General features: G+C 44.1%; 1 protein-coding gene across 1 annotated transcript in view; it reads right to left on the reverse strand.

Moving 5' to 3' along the window:
- Positions 1–12,020, reverse strand: part of jam3b (junctional adhesion molecule 3b) — a 34,318-nt gene extending 22,298 nt beyond the window's left edge. Inside the window, exon 1 of the mRNA XM_030362164.1 lies at positions 11,873–12,020. Within this exon, the coding sequence (XP_030218024.1) occupies positions 11,873–11,921 (49 nt within the window). The 5' untranslated portion in view covers positions 11,922–12,020. The remainder of the gene's footprint in view (positions 1–11,872) is intronic.
- Positions 12,021–27,921: the final 15,901 nt, after the last annotated feature.

Genomic DNA, 27,921 nt, shown 5'->3' on the forward strand with positions numbered 1-27,921 from the left:
CACAGGGCCGGAGGCTGGGCCGATGTTACAGCGGGGACTCTGTTGTGGTAGAGAAGAAAAACGAAGGGGAGCGCTTGTTTTGGGTTGAGGGGGACAGCTGCTGATGGTCCTAAAGTGAGTGCTCTTTCGTCTCTAAGCCTGTCAGACGATCTTTTCGTCTGTACCTGCTCTCAAAAAATCACCCTAACGCACACTTGTAGAGGTCAGCTAGTACATGTTTTGTAGAGCCTCTTTGTACACACTTTTCAGCCCTTGCTTGATCCACCACTGTCAAGAAAATAAACAGTGAATACTGTTGAGATCAAAGAGCCTGTTCTGTGTGTAAGGTCTATGCGAAATAATAAACCCAGAGTTGGCCAAACAAATCCACAATCCGAGACAGGGTTAATTTTACTACATTGTTGGTATCTTGTTACATATAAAGAATTTGATCAGTATAATGGCGGATAAAAAAAAATGTCTGTGTAGTTTAGAGTCGATTAATGTTATCCCTGCCAGCCATGATTATTCCACCAGTTCAAGGGAACGGGGTCACCAGTGAGCCCCTCCCGTGTCATGGCCCAGTGGGGGAGAAGGGCAGGGCACAGGGTGGGCCTCCCAGCATAACACACTGGCTCCACAAGAAGCCCACTCATACGTCACAACAAGCACATGTTTTGCACGTATTACCGTACCGTGTCTTTTCTACTTCTCAAGAGCGGAATACCAGCGCTTTGGCCACTGGTGGTATTTTGTGGCCCGTAAACAGTTGGCCCCTAGGCACTGCCGGAGGGCCCCCACAGACAATACAGACGATCTGGAGTAAGGAGACGAGCGGAGAGATGGAGAAGGAGAAAAATGTTGTTTGGACAATTCCACATGAATGACCCTGGGGGGGGGGGGACGTGGGGAGGGTTGGATGGACGGATGTAGTGGGTGGGTTCATTAGGCCCAGTGCGTGGAAGACTAGGGGGGCCATTAAGAGGCACTTGTTACGCCAAGAGATGGAGCTTCTCACTGCAATGTGTGCTTGAATGGGGTTTATGAAACCATAAGATCATTGTTCTAGCCCGAACCGGATCAACCAGAATGGATGACAGATTCTGAGAGGAGTTCTGGGACAAACTTTGAGGGTGGAGTGGGGTGAAGTGTTTGTGTTTGTGTGTTTGTGTGTGTGTGTGTGTGTGTGTGTGTGTGTGTGTGTGTGTGTGTGTGTGTGTGTGTGTGTGTGTGTGTGTGTGTGTGTGTGTGTGTGTGTGTGTGTGTGTGTGTGTGTGTGTGTGTGTGTGTGTGTGTGTGTGTGTGCGAGTTAGGGAGGGGTACATTCCACTGCTTTGCACTTCCCCATCCACAAAAGACACACATACACACACACACAAGCACACACACACACACACAAACACACACACACACACACACACATTCACACAAACTGAGCTCCCATAAACTTTACCCCCGCTGACTGAAAGCCTTTTGTTCCGGTGTTTTCTACTGTTCTTCTTTATTTTCTCAATGAATTATTTGTTGCCTCTTTGCTTTCATTCGCTGAATATTTTAGGAGCAACAGATCTGTGCACCCCCCCCCCCCACCCATTATTCCTTCTTGAGAATAACAATGAAACATGGTTCGGTTTAGAGGGGACAGTGTTTGGATGTTTTCTGATATGGAGGAGCACTGCCTCATGCACGCGTTTTCACTACCTGAACAAACAAGGCGAACTTTGGGCATTTACGTCATTTTTTCATGGTCCAACTTCTCATTGATTTTCGTGCAGAACCTCAGTCGATATTTCACACCAGAACTTGTCCACAACAAGCCGAGGGAGCAGTACTTTCTTATATTAAAAAATAGCCGGGTGTGACGGTTCCCCTTTAAGGTGGGAACGATACAGACTGCAGGGACTGCTGCAGAACATTACTGTGGCCAGATGTTGACATTTTACAGATGCCTTTGCTTGTGATTCAGGCGGCAATTAGCATTTAAAACTCCATACAAGTCTAATTCAATTCCACAGGGTTTCATCTAACCATGAAGCCTTTTTCACCGCAAGATTGCCAATGGAAGTAGTTAATGTGTCAAACATGATTACTACAATTATTGGTCCATCCGTGAGTCCAACCAGTTCCGTTCAATGGCAGTGAATGGAAGGAAATGCTCAGAATGATCACGAGACAGTGGATTATGGGAGAAAGTGACAGCTGATAAAAAAACACCTGCTTCTTGGTTAACACCCTTTTAAATACAGTACTTTAAAAGTGACAATTTTAAATGGTGTTCATGACCGTGAATAAGATAACATTGAACTCATTTATAATAATTGCAAATATATCTTTCTCTCCAACTTTCACATCATTTAATTGAGCGTTTGCCTCCTTATATAAGGCTTCTACAACTACCACCTCCACCACCACCACCTCCACCACCACCACCACCAACACCACCACCACCACCACCACAACTACTCATATTATTAATAATGAATTGATACTGTTCAACTTACATCTCCATACAATGTGTTTGCCTTGTTTCTCACTACTCAATATTCAACAATGAACCATGTGATGGGAGCACGTGGTGCGGCCGCGCGAGGAGGGCCCATGCTAGGATGACCATGCTCGGATGGCCCATGTCCGGATAGCCCATGGTCGGATGGCCCATGCTCGGATGGCTTAGAGGGGCCGTTCAGGAATCTAGGATGAACTCTGCTAATGACCACTGTATAAATACGCCTGGACTAAAACAGGAAAAGGAGGCGCACCGAGCCAAAGGAAATGGCGACGAAGGGAGATAAGTCAGGTCATTTAGGGCTGGACTAAAAAAAAAAAATGCGGAATGTCGAGCGGCGCGACAATTATGTTTAATTGTGAGATTAAGAAATCCCTCTTCCTCCAACCAAGGATGTGAAAACAGCTTTGGGAATGCTTGCTTAGATTACAGTATTAAACATGTTCCGTGTGGCGGCCCACGGCCTCTGCAGCTAAATTTACAGTCCAGTCCCTCTTGCTCTGATTTAAAGGCAGCTAATATAAAATGATCGAGTAAAAGGTTGAGAAATGCCCAGCATTATTTTTGAGTCATAAAACAAAATCCATCCGACCCCCCTCCAAATTACTTTCAACTCCCCCCCCCCCATCCCATTATCTCTCTCCCATTCTCTCTCCCCCCCCTCCATCCGTCGCCTTCCGTGACGCTGAGAGCTAGCAGAAGCTCATGCTACAGCCGGCGTATCTGGGGCCGGGAAGCAGCCCACCGTGTTACAAACTCGTCACCTATCCCTGGCATCCGGACAACTATGTCAGGCATTCACTCGTCCAAACCATGCCCTTGCACACTTGTGGCAATTGGCCGCATCGCTCTCTCTCTCTCCCTCTCCCTCTCTCCCGCTCTCGCTCTCCCTCTCTCTGTCTATCTCTCGTTCTCTCTCAATACTATTCTTCAACATGGTTCATTACAAACTCCTTTAAAAGCCCCCGATCGCGTGCGCAGCCATGATCTTTCTTGACAGATCCTAGGGAACCCATTACGACCCGTTGATCACCCATGTCAGCACTCTTTAAGAATTTACTTGTGTTCCATCCAATAACTCTGTGGACATGATGGGGTGTTTTTCCTTCTTCTTCACACAGCTGATTGTTAGGTTTTCATGGCGGTGTGCCAAGAGCACTCCAAGCTAATGCCTCAGTGGTCACCTTGCGTATTTCATTGATTGGCCTCACACCAAGGCATTAGCTTAATGGTCATTCATTACAGCGTATCAATTGGAATATGTTTTTCTAGGAAGTTTGTTGAAAACACGCAACAAGCACAAACGATGACCTTTTCAACCCAAGGGGTCTTAAGCACTAAGTAGCACAGAAGGAGCAGACCACTAAGGCCATATGGCCAGATGGTTTGGTTACAATCCGCAAACACTATCTGGCTAGTCAGCTGAATGCACATTGCAATTCTAATAGTAGCAGTGAGGGGGTATGCTATCGATCCCAGCTTTCAATCTGTAGGGTGATTTACACAACAAACAATTCTGGTACACTGGCCTGGCTAGCGTTGCAGTGCACATCTTTAGTACAATAAATAAATAAAGAAAGAAAGTTATGCTGCTTCAGCACTTCTTGCTGGTCACAAGTGCACTATATAGGGGTCCTGTGAAATACTTACACATAGAAACTAATTGTGGAATATGGACCTAAAGGAGAAGATGTTATAGTAAATTATAATGTAATATTTGAATGGACCTTAAATCTGACCTGATAAGCCCAGAGGCCGGGAACTAATTTGTGATAGGACGGCAGTCAGCAGTGACACATATTTTCTGAGCTAAACTTGAAGGTGTTGAAGCAAGATGGAGCCTGATTGGACGCAGATCGCGATGCTGCTCATCAATGATTTTCAGCTTCAAACTTTGCAATACTTTCTACAAAATCAGAATCAACATCAAAACAGCAACTAACAATAAAAGGAAAAGATCCCAGTGGTAGCCTGAAACATTGCCCCTATTCCAAACTCACTCAAACAGAACACAGTTAGTCATTCTGGTAAGTCTCTTTGGATGACCACCAGGATTTCTGTGTCACTTCTGACCGCAAGCACTCTAAAACCCCTGGAGTAGAGCGCTGCTGAGTTCTTCTTTCAAGACACACTGCTGCAACCAGCCCAGGCCTTTAGCCCTGGTTTGTACCTCTCGGTCGCACTACCAGTGTTCATCTCACAGTCCCCATCTAACCTATGGCAAATAGAGTCTCAAGATATAATAAATTATACTTTTAATTATACTCATTTTACTTTTCTTTCTCTCTGAGCACCATACTTCTGAAAGTGTTCTCAGCATTGAGGGGACATTAGACCCCCATTCAAAGAGCATGTCAGTTATAGTCCTCTGTCATTAGGATGAGTCCATGACGTTTGACCTTCTTCATACACACTGCGCTGTTTATTTTAATTTGCGGCTTCTTGCATTGGAATACACCCTGAATAAACAGAGTTCCCAAAGCTTTGACAAAACATGATACAAATTTGACGTTTGAAGTCGAACTTCTGGAAGCTCCTTAACATAAAAATGGAACTGACATCTCTCTGATGAACCTATTTTTCTGAAGCACAACATCACAGATATGACCAAACATGAAAGCAAGCTTGGGTGGATGATTGTGGAATATGCAAGCTCTCTTTCTTTCTCAGTAGCGACTGTATCAAATGCAAGCCGTTTTGAAGGCATCTGTAGCTCTGGGCATGGTTAGTCTTAATTAAAAGAATGTTAGTCTACTTCCTAATGACAGAGCTGTCGACTCCAGTCACTGTGAAATTGTTGTCAAATTAAAAATGACACAAAAAAATAAAAGCATATCTATGGTGAAATAATATACTTTATCTAGCCAAGATGGTTCTGTAATATTAGACGGTGAATATAAAATACTTCAGGGGATGGCAATTGATAAATGAATGAAGTATTATTTTGCCAACACAGTTCTGCGTGAAATGGCTTACTGGCAAGGCTGTAAGCAGAGTAATTGGCCTGCCCCCAGGAGCGAGAGGTTATAGAATGTGGGTTGTTTCCCAGGTAACACCACACAGTCAACGCTGTGTTTGCTGCTTTACCGCAGAAAGAGCATTCTAACTCTCTGCCTCATTATTCTGCCTTTTAATCAGTGGCTGCTTATCAACGCACTACAATTCCATTACATCATGGTTTTAAAATTTAAAATTTAAATTTAAAATTGTCATTCAGATGAGCTGGGGGGGATGATTGGGAATAAAATCGGGAAAAGGAAATCCAGATCCTATTTCAGATGAAACACGGCTGTTTATTTATAAACATGCCAAGAAATCTCTCCTAAGAGCAAATCCCTTTTCATCCCACGGCAACCTGGTAAATATCAGCATGCTTTCTTTCCGGTGTTTAGATGAAGACTGCTCTAACTCTACGGAAATCTGTGCACCCTGCTTTCTCTCACATGCACACGCGGTCCAAAATAGCCACGGATCGAGCAGTGTCACATCCAGCCTGTTCAAGCCTCAACACACTAAATACCTGTGGGTTTAGTATTTGATTTATTCATTATGCTGGGTCGGCCTTATCCAGGTATCACTACATGTTCTCCTGCTGAGTCTTTCTGTTATGGCGTACCCTCCTGCAATTGATGAGGTTATGTTTGCTATTCCAAACTCCAGATTAGAAAGAGATTTAATGTTTTCAAAGTGAACAACTAAGCAAAAGTATTTTCTAAGCGTCTTGAAATGAGTACAGCGCAGTGATTTAATGAGGTTTTATGAGGTTTATGAGAAGGAGAAATAAACGAGAAATAAACAAGGCATCATGATGCATGACGCTCTGATGACCGCTGCTACCTCTGAATTGTTGCGCCGTATATCTAACATCGACGCTGTGGAATGAACTGTGACCAAACACCTGAGGTTATCTTTCAGGGCTATTTTTAGACGCCCACTGCCGCTTGTTACAGGCCTCCCGGTAAACAGTGGATGAAACCAGAGCGATTATCTGGTTATGACTCTCAGCGCCGTGGAGCTCTGGCCCCCGGGTGTCGGCGGCTCCAACCCCCCCCCCCCCCCCCCCCCCCCCCCCGCCCCTCGAGATAGAGCAGCTCTCACTGGCTCCAACGTGTCATCAACCAGGCCCTCTAATCATCTCCCTAAGCCGACGGCCGGCCCGACGTCTGATCGATGGCCGACTTGTTTTTTTGCCAATTGATCGGCACGGGTTGGTCCCCAGCGAACACAGGAACAGAGGAAGGAAGAAATGAAAAAAAAAGACACGGCCCCCCCGAGGGACCATGTGATGACTGAGGGAGATCATGAAACAGTAAAGGCACCCTGAAACCACCCTTAACTCGGGTGGCCACAGCCAGGCCATCTCAGAGATTATCTACTAATCTAGAGTAGACTAAACAAGCAATAATGATATCTTGGCAAAACAAACATGGCAATTTGGTCGGGCTATTGAGGAAGGGAGGTGCCTCCGGGCCGCTACATTACACAGGACATGATGACAAATGGTATTCCTTCGCGTAAATCTCCCTGGTGCTTTCGGCTGCCAAGCAGTTTGCTTCAAATACTTTTTTTTAAGGGTGTATGCCCGATACCTAGTCCTACCAGACTCTCGTACTTCATTTCATTTGCAATGAGTTTTGCAGTCGTGACCTACTCAATTGACACACGTTAACTCAATTGAAGGCGGGTGTCTGTTGAAGTTTAAAACTATTAGATCTGCCCAGTGCCACTCTGGATCTGCCATAACCAATCGCTAACGTTTGGCCGGGAATCACGTTGCGCGCAGGCTGTAAACAAACCAAACACCGTGCGTGAAGATGTCCGTCAACGAGAGTTGACTTTAACGTCATTGGACGCAGAAAGTTTGGACGGAGAAAACCCACTAACATACCGCAGACCCAGACCTAGTACTGAAGGGAAATCAAAATTTAGAGGAAGTACTTAGGCGGGCGGAGCCAGGCTACCCAATACCCGCCCTGTTCCATAATGACCATATATATTCCATTTTTTTTCTGGAGCAAGTGTTAATATTTTCATATCGAGTCGATGGACGGCTTGAAACGCCCGATGCCCTGTTTGGGCTCATGACCAACGATCCTCCAACATGGTGGTGTTATTGACATTTGAAAAATGCACATGCTTGCCATTTCTGGAACGTGAGAATGATGTCTTTCACCCTGCCCATCTGGGGCAGCTTATTGCTGTGAGAGGGAAAAACTGATAAAAGCAAAAGGGGTCTGTAATCTCTTGAGTGAATGTTACCATGTTAATGGATGTCCCTCTCTAGAGGGGTGTCAACCAATGCACCAGCAAGCTTTCTAAAACCAACCTCAACAAGTGAGACTTTGTTGACCTCTTGTCTTTACAAGTCCCCTGCTTCCTGCTCTTTAACCGCACGCAACACAGACAGACAGAGGTCTCTTTTAAGAGCGTAAGAAACAGGTGGGTACTCATTGTTATTCAGCATACACACACCCAACTCAACATGGCCGCCTCTAACTCCATGTGTTTTCCGTTCAGGAATGCTGCATTTGCTGTAAATGCCTGCGCAGGTTTTTTGGGAGGGACAGCTCAGCCAGCGTCGGATATTTCTGGTCAAGTCGACCAACGCAGCCCCCCCAAACACCTCCACCCACGGCTTCTCAGCTGTTTCAGGTCATACCACAGCCTGGGCCATGTGCTGCTTCTGCTTTGTATCAGCAAGACTGTCATGGCACTGAGACTCAAATAGATAGAAGCGTGCTGCTCACTAAAATGACAACCCCCACCCCCAAAAGTCGCTTTCCTAAGATGATCATGTCATGTCAGGTCATGATATCAGTTAAGAGGCTTGTAAAAGGGCAGCAATCCTGATATCTAACCACAATAATGAACTGGTGAGGAAAATTTGGCCTCCCAGTCCTTGTTGATAATCAGCCCAACTACCAGGCCATTTTGTAACAGGCCTTTGTGATGTATACACAAAGTGACAAAAACCTTCCCAACGCTTTGGCTCTCGCAGAAGCCAACAATGGTTTATGTCGTGGTGGAAGCAATGTCGCGCGTCGAAGGGACTCCTTTAGGTGTCTTCTTGCTTTCAACCCCGTGTTGACTTGTCTCTTTAGCTAACACATCAGTCCCGCGTGTGTGCGGGACTCGCCCACTGGGGGCCAAGCATACCTTCTTGGGAGCACCCACTGAACATTTGCTCACCGATTCTGGGGTTGGGTAGGGAATCATCCGACAACTGGCAGCCTTGGCACGGAGGGAGGGAGGGAAGGAGGCGATATCAGTCAGTGCCTATCCCCCCTGGAGGAACACCAACCTCCTGCCATGCCATCTACACCGCACCATACGGCCATGTGCTAAACCGTGAGAGCGAGCGGGAGATAGACAGCAAGAGAGAGGAGTTGCCCCTCGCTGCCTGGCTTCCCTTTAGAGCAGATAAACAGTTTTGAAGCACAACATTTTTTAGATCCACTTAGCAGTTGAGAAATGTTATCCAAGAAGCGCCGTGGGTATCTCTGGAGGAGCAGAGGATTAGAAACTCTATCGCTTTCTATGTCCCACTCTCTCTATCTCCTCCTGTCTTCACGCTCTCGACCTTCAGTCCCTCTACAACACTGTGCAATGTCGTGAGTTGTGAGGAAGTGCTCTTCGTGGCGTTTACAGAGATATCCCTTATCTAATCTGTTAGGATAAGATAAGCAGACTTCATTCCGGGGCCAAAATGAGCCCAAACAGAATTATCATAAGTGCCAATTTAGCGAAAGTAAAGAGAATTACTTGTCTTAAATATGTCGGTGGGAAAGTCCATGGGAACGCTCAAAATCCAGAATCAAATAAATATGTTTGAAGTTATTTTGGTTTACGAAACTTATTTAAAAGGCGGCCAACAAGAAGATGGAAGAAGATTGCTGTAGAGCCCCCTCAATATCCGCCTACATGTCTTCCTTAAAAGACTCTCAGCAGTGCTCGCAAAGGTTTATATTAGCACATAAGCTAATCCCCTTTGAGCATCTTCCAAAAGCACACATATTTTGGCAGGGGATTCCTGGCACACACACTGCAGAGAGAGCGTACCACTTTTCTTGGAATGTTTTTCAAAGTGTAAAGATCCAGGTGAGCCCCAAAAACAATGGAAAATGTTCAAGTGATCCATTACATCAGAATGGAAAGTTTGCAGACTCACACATGCCTCCCTTTGTTATGTGTGTGTGTGTGTGTGTGTGTGTGTGTGTGTGTGTGTGTGTGTGTGTGTGTGTGTGTGTGTGTGTGTGTGTGTGTGTGTGTGTGTGTGTGTGTGTGTGTGTGTGTGTGTGTGTGGTTGTTTGTGTGTTTCTGTTGTGCATGAATATTGATTTGAGCAACTAGTGAGGAGCTATGTCAGGCTATGTTTAGCCATGCCATGATGGGGAAGGGCTGCATGCTTACTAATGACGCAGCAGCTAGCTAAACATGGGAAAGAAAAATTAGAAGCACTCTCACACACAGACACACACATATATATATACATACATAGACATAAGTCGAGAATGTGCACGTCACTTGAGTGAAGTGTCAAAAAATAACCCACAGCGAATTAGCTGTTTTATTTTTACACATCATTAGCACATTTGTGAAACATGCAAGAAAAGAATTACGATCAAAGCTTTGCTAGAGGAGATATGTGGAATTCACATGAAAATCAGTACATAGAAGTAACTATGAGAACCAATTAGTAATTCACTGCCTGGTTTGTGGCCAGCTTTGGTCAGTTTCAGAGCAGGTTGTAAAGCATGTCTAGCTCAGCAGCACTGTGGCCAGATTAAGCCTGGCTCTAAAGACAGTGGTACTGGCCATGGGCCAGCCGACGACATGACTAAGCCCTGGCCAGAAGAGACAAAAGAAATTCCTAAATCTTAGTCGACCCGATTCATCCCCCTGAAAATGTCAATTGTGCTGTCACCGTGACTTTTTTTCTCTCTCTCTCTCTTTTTTTTTTTTTACAGATTTACCACGGGTAACGGTACGTTAACCGGCTACTAAAATGTATCGGTTGAAAAGGAATGTGGTGTACTATGTCTAGTGAGACACCAGCAACAGGTTTTAAATGTCTTCCACCGCCAGTCTTAATTAAAATCAGATGCTTAAGCCTGTGTCCACACACACACACACTGTATGTTCTGAAGTCAATGCTTAACTGCTTTTCTTTTTGTCTGTCTTTTAAACCGTTCTTATTTAGACCAGTCAAAAGAGAGACGCCACCACCACGTGTGGTTCTATCCCCTAATGGTCATTATTAATGCAGTAACCACACATTCAAACACATAGGTGGTAACATTGGATGAACAGAAACTAATATGCAGTTTTGTACTGATGTTTTCAGAAATCAGGATTATATAAGTGACAATGCAAACTCTCTTCCAACAGCAAAACGTCTCTTAAAATTGGAAATGTATGCAAAACTTAGAATATAATAATATGATAATTAAAAGAAATGAGCAAATGTATAAAAATTAACCTTTATCAAAAAACCTTTATCAAGTCCACTCATTATTTTTGTAATTGCGAGACAGAATCAAAGCACAGCCAGGCCTTCCCCTCGCAGTCGATAAAACCAGACACTTCAGACCCAGAATACCAGGATTTATTGTTTGTTCCTGAAATGGTTGAGGCCGGGTAGAGGGGGTTAGGGTTAGTTAGTTAGTTAGACTGCATGCTGTGGCCACATTTGCTCCTCCCGCAGACGCTCGTTATTCCCCGTTAGGAAAAACTGTTATTTCGCGTCACTTATTTCAACACAGCTCATCATCATCACGCTCGTCCTCATCTTCATCACAATCTACCACACTTGATGTAAACAACACTGCGAATATTTATAGCTGAATTCTAACTGTAAGCTCGCTCACTCATCCAAACTTTACAAGCCTAAAGGAAACTTTTCTTTACAGCGCACATCAAAAGCGTGGAAGTCGTCCAGACTCAAAACGAACCCGAAAGAACGAACACGAAACAGGGAAACAGCGAGCGAGCAAACCGTAACGCACGAAGCATTTCAAACAGACCGTCAAACACACCAAAGTCACCGAACTAGTGGGGACGAGCTGTCGAACTGGAAGGGATTCACGGAACAACGGGGTTCGCAAACCAAGGTCTGGATGCGCGCACTTTACAATATAGAGGCAGCCCCCCAAGAACCCACACTAGTATCAGTCAGATAAATGAACTGATTGTTAAACACATTATAAAGTAGATTTAGTTCCAGTCCAAAGGATTGAGTGATGCCCGATAGTTACTAGTTGAATGAGACCGTTAGCTTCTGTCGCGGAATCTAGTTTTGTGAGTTCGGTATTGACAGAACGAGTATTCGTAGGACCGCCAGAATGAGATGAGGACGTACACCTTTACTTTACGACAAATGTTACTTACAGTGAGTTGAGAACAGAATCAGGACACAAATCAGACTTCTTATCGCCATCTTCGTGTCGATGTGTTCTGTTTAGCTGTACATGCGCAAAGTAGCCTAAAGAGCTTTGGAGTGGATGCAGCGAGGGCTGGTCGGATAGAGGCAGAGGGAGGGATAGAGCGAGAGAGGGGAGGGGAAGAGGGGGTTGGGGGAGGGAGGGAGGGAGGGAGGGAGGAGGGGGTCGGATCTATTATATTAGGTTTCCATAGCTACCGAAAGCATCACTCACGGAGACAAGAATTTATAGTTGACAAGATGTGGGAGGTTTTACAACGGTAGCCTTAGGTGGAAGAGCTGCAAAGCTCAGATAGGAAACCAAAAAGCACAGTTGCATTTGCACCTTATTAAATAAATCAACAAAGTCACCCGATGTGTAGGGGAAAAGTCCACAAGTAGTCGGCACTGTTCATATTTGAAAATCCCCTAAAGCTATATTTCACTGGAATTATATATATAGTTAAAACAAAAATGGAATCCTGTCAAATATATTTTGCAGTTGTCAATCTAATGCATAATGATACGAATAAAGCTTATGAACAATGAATTGAATTACAGTCACAAAATCTGTCATAAATAGCTTTAAATATTCCATGTTTCATACTAATTTACATGCATGCTTGTTCTGTTTCTTTTGATGTTGATCCCATTTTTAAATTAATATATTAATCTGTCCCGAATTTGGAATGCTACTTCTGCAAATCCTTTAAGAAACATCATCAATTCATCTTGATCAAATATTTAATCAAAAAGACTCAAATAACAATAAGATTGTGGAACATATGGGGAAACCCTTTGGACACCAAAGGGCAAAACAACATGTCAATGGCACTACAAATTCAACACAACATTGTTGGGTTGAACATGTTGAGTTAAACCGTTATGTATTTTGAGCTTCAGCAACGCAAAATGAACACAGGTCCTACATTCAAACACACACAGGAATGAGAAAGATATTTATGAGTCATACACTTTCATGCAATTTCTTAAGTTATTAGCCCCTCTAAATATAGAACAATGATTATGTGAGCATGCCTTGTATTGCATAACAGATGTAAATCAGTAATTCAAACAAACAATCTGCAATAGCTTTATCAGGCAAAGTTAAAGTTGTAGTATTAATTATATCTAGCTAATAATAATGTATTGCTTTACGTCCCTGCGATGCATTGAAAACCATGCACGAAACAATACGTAAACAGTGTTTAGCGCCATCAACCTTTGCTACTATTGAGCTGCAATCTATAATCCCTGCTGTCAAACAAATTACTGTTTTATTGGCTTAGGCCTGAGGGCCCATCATATGAACTGCGGTTGAAAGATGTCATGTGATAAAACAAATGAACACAACAACCAGAGCGAAAATACATGTAAAAGTAACCTAACTGTCACTTATTATACAAACAATTATTTTTCTTAATTCAAGAATTTCCTTACATCTTACTTTCTAGGTAGGATAATGTCTGACAAACATGAACTTGATTGAGAACAGCCTTCAAACATTCAGCAGAAATCATTCAATCAAGATCAACAAATATATATTACAAACCACAGAAACAGGATTTCTGGTTCAATCAACATACATGATAATCTACCAAGAAGGGCACTATTGTTTCTGGATTGTGTGTATTAGTCAGAGGCTTAACTGGGTTGCCACTGATCATAAGCAATGATAAACACAGCATAGCTATAGTGTAGTTGTATCGTTAGAGGCAGCATTTTTAACCCATGAATTACTCTTAAGGTTGATAAGACCCCAGTTTGTTTGGCAGGATGAAGACACATTGGGCACGCTCCCCCAAAACAAATAAATACAATTAATTTATTAATGTAAGTATACATTTGTTTCTAAACGGATAGAGAACATATTTGAAGAATAAAGATTACCAATTCATTCAGCTCCATCTTTACTCTATCTTTACGTGGTATAACATTACAGTCGGCAAGAGTTTGGTTAATAAGGCATCTCGCCCTACTTGTTTGCCTATGGAAAGGTCATCCCTTAATGACCAATGCTGGTTACTTATGAAGCCTTGGGTTTGCTGAGGATGGTAGTCCTGTTCAGATTCAGCCTCTAGTCAGCTTTGAGTAGACGTTACAGCGGTTTATTCAATTCTGTCATTTACTTTTTATGGGAAGAAAAAACAATGTATATTAGGATTTGCTTAGAATGCTCTTTGCAAAATGACTGAAGAAGGGTAATTACAACAACAAAATAATTAAAATGAAATAAAATAGATAAAGTACTAAGCATGTTGCGTCCATGGACATAGATGCAACCCACATCATAATGACTTGTAAACCACACGCTAATTATAAGTAACATCCAATCAACCCCTCCTCCCTCCAATTACTGTGCAAATGAGACGCTAGAGAAACTACTAGACACAACGGTTGCTATCATTGCTACCAGATTGCCACAGCACTTTAGACATTGAAGGGAGAACATTTCTTTGCCTAAATTTAAAAAATTGACAGAAGCTGTCTATAATGGTAATGTTACGTAAGTAAAACAATAACGCTTTTCTTTATTGAAGTCATATATATATTATTGGGCCAACCATGCCAAATAGACTGACTGAGCTGAGGTTGTTATTACGTAGAGAGGACATAGCTTCGCTTGAGCACATTCAGTCCAATTAAACCTCAGTTTGTCTGTAGGTGTGATCACACCTACAGACCATTCCTGTGGTCAGGATGGCAGAAAAATACACATTGTTTGATGTTTCCTCTTCCTTCGCTAGATTTCCCACAGCCTTGTTACGGATGAAACAAAAGCCTTTTGGTGACCCCCTTTATTTCTGTTATCATTCATTTTTTATGTGTTTTTGATGTTTTGAAAGCCCTACTCATCTTAAAATCCTGTTTTCATATCTTTCTCTCTGCTTTGTCAACTTCAGTTTTAAAACCAATAAAATAAAAATGCGGATTTCTGTGCACTGTCTTTTTTGGATTCCTCTGAAAGCAAAACAGATTGGCCAATAGAGTTGAGAGAGGACACCATGGTACATTATAATAATGATAACGTCCGCCCCTTATAGTCATACATTAGACTAGGTAGCCCCGCCCATTCTGCCGGCGATTTGAGTAGCCTTGCACAAGAGTCTGGAGAAGAGCAATACATTTCTTTCTGCTTCCAAAACATTTATCCGTGAGCCAATCCCCGAGTTGGCTTTTCCCCTTGGAGCGCTATTGGCTGATTTAACACAATGACGACAGGGAAGCGACGGCAAGCAGCCAATCGCGTACACAGTCAGTTGAACTAGGCCTGTCGATCACGCCTCTTGGGCTGAAGAAAATGACAGCAGCTTCCCCAGACCAATGTACAATCTACGATTGAGCTTGGTCTGGTAATAGCCAGACTAGTCATACATGGCAACAGTCAAACTTCTCCAGAATTTGAGGTGAAGCATACATCAGACGAAGCTGAATGAAATAATCACTTTTTATGCTTACTCAGGACAGTAGAATACTGTCTAGAATAGAAAACAGTCTAAACATTACTTGCCTCATTTCTCAAGTTATAGTAGCACAAGAGTCATAGTATTTTCAAACAAACACTTTTGTAAGATAATTGAGTAAAGTTAAGCCGCATGAACTGAAAGCTATAGTTGCTTTCCAGTGAGGGAACAACGCTGCTATTTTCTCCTTAGTTCTTTCTACTCCTCCGTTTCTATAGAATACGTCTCTTGGGTCATGTTCTAGTGAGAAACACCACAGCTGAATTATGTAAGGGACACATTATGTATTCTACAATGATATTTTACGAGTATAAAAATCCTAGACCTAAACCGACAGATGGCACACACATACACACACACACACACACTCACACACGCACATATACATGCGGACACATATGCACGCACACAAACACACACACACACACACACACACACACACACACACACACACACACACACACACACACACACACACACACACACACACACACACACACACACACACACACACACACACATTCATTTATGTATTCACATACATATCCTCCTGCATGAACATATACTCTTTTGTTTTTCACCATGTTCCTATTGAATAATAGAAGTGTCTGGATTTGTTGAATACTCAGGTTCACATCCAGCACTTAGAACAGCCTTCCATTTCTCCATACAGCCCGAAACTCTATCTTCTGCTCTCAAACCTATTGTTTTGTATACACAACTTCATGGAACAAGAATTGAACGCGGATATTGCCTGTTTTGTTTAGTCCTGCATCGTTGGGTCTAAATACATGCTCTACAGTAATTTGTTCTTTGAAACAAATGTCGAATTCAGGACATCATGACTCATTCATTTGTTATGTAATAGTGTAGGATTATAATATCCTCAACAATTATACAATTTCATATTATATTAAATTGTATAATTTGGACTTATTTTAACAATACAACACACAATAGCTTCTCTACTACTATAACCTTGCCAACAAACTCAAACTTGACATTTTATAGAATATATTTGATATAGTTTTGTACATAGTATTATACTGTTGCTGTACTTGCAATAGTATAATACAGTCTGATAAACTGTTAATATCTAATTAATAAAGCCTTTGATGTTTCTGTTGAAGATGATTGTTAGCCTGAATAGCAATTGCTTAATATTAACTGTTGACAATATGGACATTACTGCTTTATGTTGTGGATATGTGGTAGGTACATTCTTCCTATACAATATGAATTTCTGTGACCTTAATAATTCAACCATTATTGTCACTTTGTTTCACAGTTGAAAGTTTCATTGGACGTAGCCCACGGCATTGATCGTGGCGTTACCCATTATCAACAAATCAATCGCATCTAATCAGAAACCATTTAAACACAGCGATTGCAGAATTTCTTGCTACATTTTTCTGTAACCCATCAATGCATAGTCACCCTCCCCCCCACAAACACTCCCCTTCCCCCTCTGACACTGTGATACACTGACTAGCATGTACCCTCCTCTAAGCTAACACCTTTACATCTCCCTAGCACCCCGTCGCTGGAACACTTGTAACCTTGAGCCGTAGCCAAAGCGCCGCACTCTCCGGTGTCTCACACACGTGTTATGCCAGGCTGTGGCACCAGGCAACCAGGCCTTCTGGGGTGACTTCCAGCGAAAAGGCAAGGTCCTTTGTTTCCCTTCACACATTAGCCTACATTCGCTGCTGAGAAATGTCCCCGAAGTAGGTAATTGAAGACATAGTGATTGAGCTTTTTTTGGATTGGATCTGTGTGTGCATATTGGATGCACAGCTCTGCTTTGAAAATGACAGATGGAAGTTTAGGCGGCTTAATAATTCCCTATTGGCTTCCTTGCGTTGGACTGGAGCCAACAGCGTTTTGTTACTAATCTTTTCACAAAACAAAATCTGTGTTCATTTGAAGTTCTGTATCTCTATTCACAAATCTTCAGGATCAGCATACTTTGCTTCTCTTATACAAATTACTTTCATCCTTTAATCTTAAAAACACTAACTTTGACCACATGTGAGTGAAACGGTCAAGTCAGAGTGCAGTCATTGGAGCAACACAACCTTCTAGGCCGGGCAGCGTTCCCGGTATCACAGGAACATTTTTATTTAGGAATTACTGAACTGTACATGACTCCTCTCAGCTCAGCCTTTCTTAAAAAATGCGGACATCCCTTTGTATTTGAATGTGTATTTGACACCAAGAACCATCTCGTTCACCAGAACTACAAGCAGCTAACCCAGAGACACACGGATATTTTCCCAAAATTACAACATGCAAAGCCAGCATACAAGCACCAGACATCAAACAGAAGAGCAGGAGCATGTCAGGCTTCTGAAAATCGTTCTCTCAGGTTTTTTTTCTTTCTTTGTGTGCTCCACCCACACACACTGCGCGGACTGATTTCACTCATTAGATGAACCTCACACGTGGGTTCATCAGCATGGCTCCAGATGGCTTGCTGGAGACCAAACATGAAACACTATGAAGCTGGAATCTCTACCTCTGGACTGGTACGCCCCACACTGCACGGACACGTGCACGTGCATGGAAAACACCAGGTTTTCATGATCCTCATCTGGGTCAGCAGTGCAGCTGGTCGAAGGCAGATAAGTCGCTCCATAGAGATGCCTCCCTGCCTGCCACCCCCACCACACAGATGCCCACATAGAGACCGCCAGATGTAGATACGAAACACATAGACAGACGGAGCCACAGACACACACACACACAGATTGATAAGCACGCACACACAAACCCACACATTGATGTCCACATGCACTATGCACTTACACACGGGTGCAGAGATAAACACACACATTGATGATCACATGCACTTTGCACTTACGCATGGTTGCAGAGATACTAACACACACACACACACACACACACACACACACACATTTACTGACAAACTAGCACACATATAAACACAGACAAACACAGTAGAAGGTACAGAGACACACACATATACACATCGATAGACAGAGACCCAAACCCCCATACATTGACACACATACTGGCACACTAACACACATATACACACCTAGCTTTCATGGGATGACCGTGAGAGGTGAGAGGTTCTGCGGGCCAGGAGCAGTGTGGTGTTCTGGGGGAATCAAACGACAGCAGCAGTCAGTCAGCCCTGGGTGCTAAGAGGCTGCGGTGGTGTTCGTCAGTATTTTATTCTGGGGCTGGCAAGATGTGATGCTACACACGTGCCAGGGGTGGGGGGTGGGGGGGGATGGTTCAGGGCGTCGGGCCGCGGTTCTCATCGTTTCTCTAAAGCAGCAGACTGAGACGTCATCGGTACCCCCTGGACCTGATGACCCCCCCCCCCGCGGACACCCAGGTTGTGGCCCACAGTGCCTGCAGCTGTGTGACTCAGTCAGGTCTGTAAATACCCCCTGGGTTGGAGGGGGGGCAGACGCCTCCTCTTCCTAGGCACGGGTCCCAGATTTCGGAGGGGGGACACCTGAAGACCAGCCCCCCCCCCCCTAGGCCAGACACCTAATAACCATACACTTGAATATGATCAATGCCTCCTTACTTATGTAACGTGCTTCAAATGAGCATAGGTTGCGTCATAGAAAAACATAAATCACAACCACTTGGCTATAGGAGTTGGCCGCCTATAGTCAAGGCGTGTTGCATGGGCAACATCTCTAGTTCCAATGCCCGGGTTTTGAGTCCTGTGATGGTGAACCCGGGAAGAACTTGGCCAGCACCAGGGAAAGCCTACCTACTATCGGTTACACATACAATGTTGGATTAGATGGGAACAAATGATCGAGATGTGAAGGGTTCTTCTCTTGCTTTGGGATTTGGTACAGGTCTGGCTCTGTCAGGTCTCTCCCACGGTTTCTCTTGAGGGTGCCCTTATCTCAATGCCCCACTGGGCCCGGAGCCAACAGGCTCACCCAGGGAGTGTCATATGGTTAGCGTGAACATTGTCGTCTGTCGGAGGAGGTGTGGTGTTTTCGATCTTCTGTGTCACTGTCCTGAATTTTAAACTAGCCAATTTTTATCAATAGTGTTTGGTTTGATTTGGTAAAACAGAACCTTGGACGTTTTAATTAGGAAATACACAAGAAGACAGCTAGATTAGAGGATTCCTGACAACCACAGAAAGTGAAAATAAAACAGGTACTGCACTGGTGTTATGTGCTGGAACTAGGATAAAGGTAAACTATTAAGATAATTAATATTCATAAAATATTTGTATTGAATACATGTCTATCTATATCTATATCAGAGCTCCCAGAAAGTAACCCTTAAGACACCATGAAGAAGATGGATTCAAGATGATTTTATTCTTCTGTAAAGGTAAGTTCACAGCTGTGGACCTGTATGAAACACTCATCTATGTAACCAGTGCATATAGTCATCAGCTCAGCTTAGCAACCACTAAAGCCCAAGCATTGTACATCCAAGCGTGCCATGCATATCAGAATTTCATCTCCCGGACATCCCATGGAAACTCCTTAAAAATATGACTTGATGAATCCATCAATGTATTAGGGTACTGCACCCTTCCCCCTGTTTGACTAATTAGTGGGTGAGCAGAGTCAGGTTGAGGTTGGGGGTGCAGAGGTCCCCAACAGATATGAAGATAAAGTGAGGAATGCCATCACTAATTGGATACAAAGTACTGCATGGTATTTGATCCATCGCCGGTAAGACCGGCCTCTTCAAAGGGTCATTACATTATGCAGCTTTCCACCGATTTCAGAAGGGTTAAACGGTTGTCTTTCAGAGTGTGTGTGTGTGTGTGTGTGTGTGTGTGTGTGTGTGTGTGGGGGGGGGGGGGGGGGGGGGGGGGGGGGGTACCCATCTTACCCAGAGTGCAGAAGGACAGAGCACTCACTCGTAGGCGGCTCTCAGGTCGCCATTAGAGAGCTGGTCAGGGGGAGGGAGTGAGGGGGTGTGGGGGGGGGGGGGCAGTAAGAGGATGGGCGTGAAAGATGATTGGTTGAAGGATGGATACAAGGGTATTGGGGCTGTGTATTTTTATCCCCCCCGTGTCTCACGTCTCAACGAGGTGACAGACAGGCCGACGGAAAGCTTATGGCAGTGTGTCTCGGCCCCCCCTCCCGCCCGTGTCCCTGTGGCCTCCCCCGCCCCCTCTCAACAACACCACCCCACTTCCCTCCTCGTCAAGGAACGAAGAAAATAGAATTTTGTTAGCGCTACCGACGCCCCCACACCCTGGCCTCAACCCTCACCCTTGTCACGTGCTCCTTCTCAACTCTCGACTCCCCGTCCGATCCATGTCAAGCTTAAAGCGACTCCAGGGCTTTCAGACGGATCCGTAAATAGCGTAAGTATCGGAGGAAGTAAATTCGGATCAAATAAAGAGGTTTTTTTTCCCTTCCCGCCCCAAAGGGGACACAGGGTGTCTCCAGTAATCAGGCTCTTGCGTCTCGGCAGATGAAGCGACGCGGGCGGGAGGCGGGAGCGCTGTTATCAGTACCAGTTTAACTCAGTGGTGCAAACTAGTCCACCCAGCACAGGCGTAATCCCGATAGCAAGCGCAGGGCCCTTGGGCAAGGCACTATGACACCGAGGCCCGAGATAAGACTGGTAAAGAGCGTGGAATGGAACAACAGTTCCATTCAAAAACATCAACAACATCGTCATCCACCTAAACCAGCCCCTGTATCGCAACGTTTTTAATATAATTACTTCGAAGTGAACCCAGCGTTTTTGATACGTTAACCCTAAAAAATATTTCATGCATAAGGATGTCCATGTCAAGACAGAAACAAGTTGGGTTTAATAGTGAGAGCAATAAAAAAAGTTGCATAGACATTGACAAATTGAATAATAGTGTACATTATCAACTTGGCTTGCTGTGCACGCAGCCTGAGCCAAGCACTTTGAACACACTCAAGCAGACAGAGAGACCGTTAGAAAGGCAGGTAGACATTGAGGCCGCTGAAAGAGAGACAGGCATATAGACAGGGAGACAGACCGATACTGAGTGAGACATCTATATTGAAAGACAAGGGGAGCGAGAGTCAGACAGGCGTGTAGAGAGCTGTACAGACATATAGAGAACCAGACAGGCAGATAGATATGTATACAGGGAAATAGAGAGGCATATTGACTGATAGATAGACACATAGTCAGTAAGACAGGCAGACAGAGACAGAGACAGGCATATAGACAGAAAAACGTACAGACAGTGATACAGGCAGATAGAGAGTTTCATATTTTTGTCAGATAGAGGGTTAAACCGGCAGGCATACATTTTTAAAAGCAGAAAGACGGTTGCATGGTCTGTGCATCTACCATGAGAAATGGAAGCCAGATGGTGGGAGGTGGCTGGCCAGGCCGGCCCAGGAGAGGATAAAAGGTCCAAAGCCCCTTCCCTGAGCTAAGGTGAGATCATCTGTGCAAACATTTTCCCTCGCACACAAGAAAGTCATCAGCAGCCATTGTTGACCCACTGAGCAGGTTAAGGATGGCTCTTTAAGGGCTTGTTTTTCGACTGCATTTCAAACGTTTCCTGGAAATGTTTATGGATTTCTCAAAGCACATCCTTCACCAATTGTTTAAACAAGTTTATTTTTTGGGGGATTTTATTTATACTAGGGGTCACTGGTGATTGGCTGGTTTACATTGCACACTTGTATTTCTCTTCTTGTAAAAGTTATGACATCACAACTGCCACTGTTTACCCAATGGATCATTTAACCGCTGACGATGTTGTGTGTTGGCAAACCCCCAAGCTGTTTAAATGAGGTGTTTTCACATCTAAATCCTCCCAGGCAGCAGAATCCGGGCCAAAACTAGAAAGAAAAAAAAATGTTTTCTATCGAGAAGATTGAGATCTTTAAAGTATGGCATCTTCCCCCTGTCAGGGACTATATGCGGCTCCACATATTGAATAATTCAGCTTATCAGCAAGTCAGTTAGTTGTACTGATGTGGGACAGCCTGCCACCAGACCGATTTATGAGGTAATCTTAGCTGGGAAAGAAGCACTTTGACAAAGCCTTTGACATAGTTCACACTGTCCTCTTCAACACTTCAAATATTATGTTCACACGCATGCATGCACAGACAAACAGGGCACACACACTAATACACACCGCAACCGCAACCGACACAGAAACACACACACACACACACACACACACACACACACACACACACACACACACACACACACACACACACACACACACACACACACACACACACACACACACACACACACACACACACACACACACACACAAACACGCAGTGCGGTCGGATTGTAGTTTGAATTGCTAAATCCAGTGATTTTGTTTGACCATAGTTTTTAGTCATCGACACCTGTTATTGATAATGTTTGATTATATGTGGAATTATGTAGGAGACTCTTTAATAGCATTCCTTTCCCAACGAAACACATCTCTGTTCCTCGCCAACAGACACGTGTCAGGCTACCGGGAGACTGAGGACAAATCGTTGATAGGGATAATAATTTATAGATTGGCTAATCATTACGAAAGGCATTCAATTATTTCTGCTGTGGCTGGGAGCCACCCGCTTGCATAATCAGCTGGAGCCTACCATCGGATGTTTTTATTGCCCTGCTCAGGGCGCTGGGATGTCTGTGATTCCACACTGTAGCTTGGCTGGGGTCAGGAAATTAAAGCCTACTCCTAACTACATGTACTTATCCTCATCGGCTGAGTCCCTGGTTAATAAGGCTGCAAGCTTATTGGAGAAGCATGGGTCGAAGGATGGACGGATGGTTTCGTGGACAATGGAGGACTCTGTTCTTTGAGGGGACACCAACTTTCTCTGTGTTACTCAGACGTCCATCCGTCCCTCTGTTTCACTGGCGGATCACCTTGAAGCAGAACAATTCGAGAAGAGCCGGTTCAGCCCCTCCCTTAACGTCCAACGTTATCCAACGTTCATGTGAATAGCTATTCCGGGCTTCTTTGTCTTAGATGAAATCCTCTAATCCTCTGATTAAAAACTTTCGGACCACATAGCTACGTTCGCTAATACTGCGTGACTGTAGCGCTTTCCCTCTGTCTCTGGAATGACCAGATCCTCCTGCTTAGCGGAGTCAGCCTGTTAATGATGAGAAATGGCCGATGCAGTCCCCGTAATCTATCATCGAAACGTCCTCCATTATTTCCTAAAGCTGCTTGGACATTTGAGCACAAAATTAGCTTTGCCGGAATATGTATTTTTGTGCGCTGCTTTGTTAATGACTTCTGTATCGTTAATGACTCTCTTTCAGATACGCCATTGTTAGATTTTTGTCATAGAACTGAATGTGCGAGGCAGTCTCAGGAGTGACGTTTTTTTTGTGTCATCCTTTCCAATTAAAAGTCCTTCTTTGGTGCCAGAGGCCTCATTTTCCTCACAAAGGCTGTCCTCAAAAACACTTTGATATCGAGGTCATATCCAGAGCTTTCATTTTTTCCCTTTATAGTATTGTTCAAGTTAATGAGCATTGACGAGCCATAAGTCCTCCAGCTACATCTCAATCTGTACCTGTCCGTCCCCTGAATCGCCTGAAAAAAAGAATGGCCGAAAATATTGACAATATTCCAACAGGTTTACGTACTTACTGCTGTTCCACCACCTGCTTTCATGTTGCGGTCACATATGCAACATATCACCATTTTTTTTTTACTTAGCAACAAATATTTCTCAATAAACATAAAAGAAAAATGTAACCCTAGAAAAGGTTGCATATATGAGGAGCTCATGAAAAACCTACAGCAGACACATGGTGAGCGAGGAGGGTGAAAGCCACCGGGCCACCGCCAGAGCTGATGAATTAAACAGTGCATGTATTAACTGAACCAAGCTTCGACACCCAGCCACCCTCACTCTTTCCTCCCCATCCCAGTGACCTGGACCGCGACAGGCCACAACAGGGAGAATGGGGGGATAGAGAGAGAGAGAGAGAGAGAGAGAGAGAGAGAGAGAGAGAGAGAGAGAGAGAGAGAGAGAGAGAGAGAGAGAGAGAGAGAGAGGGAGAGAGAGAGAGGGGAGGCAGAGAGAGAGAGAGAGAGAGAGAGAGAGAGAGAGAGAGAGAGAGAGAGAGAGAGAGAGAGAGAGAGGAAGAGAGAGAGGGGAGAGAGAGAGAGAGAGAAAGAGAGAGAGAGAGAGAGAGAGAGAGAGAGAGAGAGAGAGAGAGAGAGAGAGAGAGAGAGAGAGAGAGAGAGAGAGAGAGAGAGAGAGAGAGAGAGAGAGACAGAGAGAGAGAGAGGGGGGAGAGAGAGGGGAGATAGCAAGAGAGAGAGAGAGAGAGAGAGAGAGAGAGAGAGAGAGAGAGAGAGAGAGAGAGAGAGAGAGAGAGAGAGAGAGAGAGAGAGAGAGAGAGAGAGAGAGGGGAGATAGCGAGAGGGAGCTCAATTTAGAGTGTTGAATAAAACTAAAGTCTAAAGTGGGGTTTGATGTAAGGGTCAGGAGTGGGGGGGGGTTAAAAGTGTATGTATATATATGCATGCTTGTGTGTGTGTGTGTGTGTGTGTGTGTGTGTGTGTGTGTGTGTGTGTGTGTGTGTGTGTGTGTGTGTGTATGTGTGTGTGTGTGTGTGTGTGTGTGTGTGGCTGGCTGGGTGGAGAGGGGGGGTCCGGAACCTCCACGAGGAGTGCAGTGCAGGCAGAAAGTCAGAGCTCGGAGCCAGCTGCATCTCCATTCCAATTAGGTAATGGGAGCTGACAGCGGGCATGAGAAACGCCACACACCCACGGAGAGACTGATCCAGAAAATAAGAGGAGAGAGAGGGAGAAGAGCGGATGGATGGATGGATGGATGGATGGATGGATGGATGGACAGATGGATGGCTATTTCAAATAACCCCCCCCCCCCCCCCCCCCCCCCCCCCCCCCCCCCCCCCCCCCCCCCCCCCCCCTCACAGGGATAAGGCTAGCGTAGAGGACGGTGGAAACGTAAATACTGGTTAGAGTGTCAATAGTTTATACCCAGGAAGGGGTGGAGGTGGAAGGACAATGACATCTCGACAATAAAATGGGACAGCAAAGATACATGTAGAGGGGGTTTGTGTTTGGGAGCTTGCTGAGAATGGATAGGCAATGTTGAAAAACATCATTATCATCATCATCTCTCCTTCTATGTGTCCGCCAGAGAGATAGAGTGAAGGTCTACAATGAAATACACAATCTACAATTCTGCTTTTCTACCAATCCAAACCACTGAAGAATAGATATCACATTTGTGTGGAGACTTTGTTGACCAATGGTAGTGTATGAGTATGATGTAAAACCATGTAACAGTGAGCAGCTTTTTCCCATAAATCGGATGCAAGGCAACCCTTAGTTTACATGCCCAAGTATGCCGTAAAAAACGGGTACACATGCATGCACGCATGCATGGACCCACACCCACATGCGCATACACACACGCACACACACACACACTAATGCGCACACAAACACACACACACGATCACACAAACACACACACTCAGAATGCAAGCACACACACAAACAAACTGGGATTGACAGTAGGGCTAAACCCTATTAATCTGCACATGGACACTAATATGAGCTATTCAGGAAAAGTATCTACTCATATTTAGCACATCTGTCACTGTTTCTACACATATAGCGAGGATTACCTGTGTATGAAAATATATATACATATATATATACTGTACATATAACCCAAAGCGGTGCTTTGGGTCATTCTTGAATTATCTCAACATTCTGCATCATTACGTGTGCAATATATCTGTATAAAATATATTAACTATTTCAATATGGAGGATATGAGAGGCTGAGATTATCCTGATTTCTCGATTCTTCTCCCTCCTCCTTTCAGATATTTGCCCCCCTCCCTGTGTCCCCTTTTGCTTGAATCATCATCATCACCTTCGCAAGCATCATACTTCCCACAGGAGGGGATTAGATGGACACAGATTTGGTTAAGGAAAGCGGTGCTTTGGGTCATTCTGGAATTATCTCAAGATTCTGCAACGGCCGAGATAAGTCTACACAAAGCGCGTTAGCGTCTTAACTCGGAGACCCGCTTCTGGCGGAAAGATCCGCTGTTCAGATCTGCATGCTTCAGAGACGGGCTCTTTCTCCAACTTAATTAAATTAGGGCTAGTGTGAGGACTTTCTATACCACTGTCATGAACCGCTATACCAAATGGGTGGTTCTGTCGATGATTGGGCTACAATGAATTCAATTCATTCATTCGTCAAGCTCCTTCTATACCTCCTTGAGCATGGTATTAACACCGCCAGGGTGTGGGGTTCGATTCCCGCTGATGCTTCGACCCCTAAGAAATTGGAATGCATGGAGTCTTGGCCTATTATTGAAACTAGAGTTTTCGCATGTGCGTTGCACACGCTCAACCTCTAGTTGTAATTAAACCCATAGCAATATGGAACCCCAGTCGATAATGTAACCAATTTCTGAGCGCATAATATAATAACATTTTGCCTATAATTATACAACGTATAACATTTAAATATTTTTTAACCATTCAGCAAACAAAAGGCAACAGGCTGATTATCATTTAGGAGGCTACTCCATGACATGCAGAAGTGTCATCGACACGCCCACTGAAGTGTTGTGAGGAATACTGACTTTCTACTCCTCATTCACATATAATTTCATTTACATTTCCTACGGAGAAAATACTACCGCAGGGGTAGTATTATTCAGGAGATTTTCAGGGTACAAATGTCAGGATATGTTTTTCGCACATACGGCCCATCAGGAGAATATCAGGACTTACACGTGTCTGAAAGCAGCTAGTGTGCGAGCATTTGATTACATTATAAAATTAATCAATTCATGGTAACAGGGGTAACAGGGGTTCAATGGCAAGTGTAGTATACTATGCATGCAAAGCAATTATTAAATAGCTTTTACTGTTATTAAGGGCTGAAAAGTGTATTGACATTTTAAAATGCAAGGCAACTACTATTGGTTGGTTGAAAATAATAATCATCATTGAGATTAAACATCTGTTCCAGTGTCCTGGCCAAGACAGGCAGCAGTAGCCTACAGTCACACATAACATACACACAAAAAATAAGAAAAATAAAATAACTAAAACAGTCCGTAGGGGGGAGGGGGGGATATCAATACCACAAGACATTTGGGGAGGCTCAAGGAGACGAGTAATATTAAGTTTGAGCAACAAAGTGAAAAGACATTCGGGAGGCTCAAGGAGGAGGGTAATATTACATTTGAGCAACAAAGTGTAGTCTTGTGGTGGACTCCATACTGTGTTATTGACATGTTTTCGTTCTGTGTTATAGGGACACTGTCTCTTTAAGATTCCGTTACTTATGTGTGGATATGCTGGTCGGTGCGATGTTTGAATGTAACGGTTTTTATATGACAAAATGAACGACACGCTGCTTGCGTGTCGTATGTATGCGTTTGCGCGTGCTGTGTGTGTGTGTGAGCTGCAGGCTGCTTGGCACATGCGCACATGAGTAACTTGAGTAACTGCTGCAACAGGCCTGCTATTATAGTAGTAAGATGATCCATTAAACAATACTAAAAAGATTGTAACACTACTTTGTTGGAGCA

Source organism: Gadus morhua, chromosome 7 (genome assembly GCF_902167405.1).
Source record: "Gadus morhua chromosome 7, gadMor3.0, whole genome shotgun sequence".
Lineage (NCBI taxonomy): Eukaryota > Metazoa > Chordata > Actinopteri > Gadiformes > Gadidae > Gadus > Gadus morhua.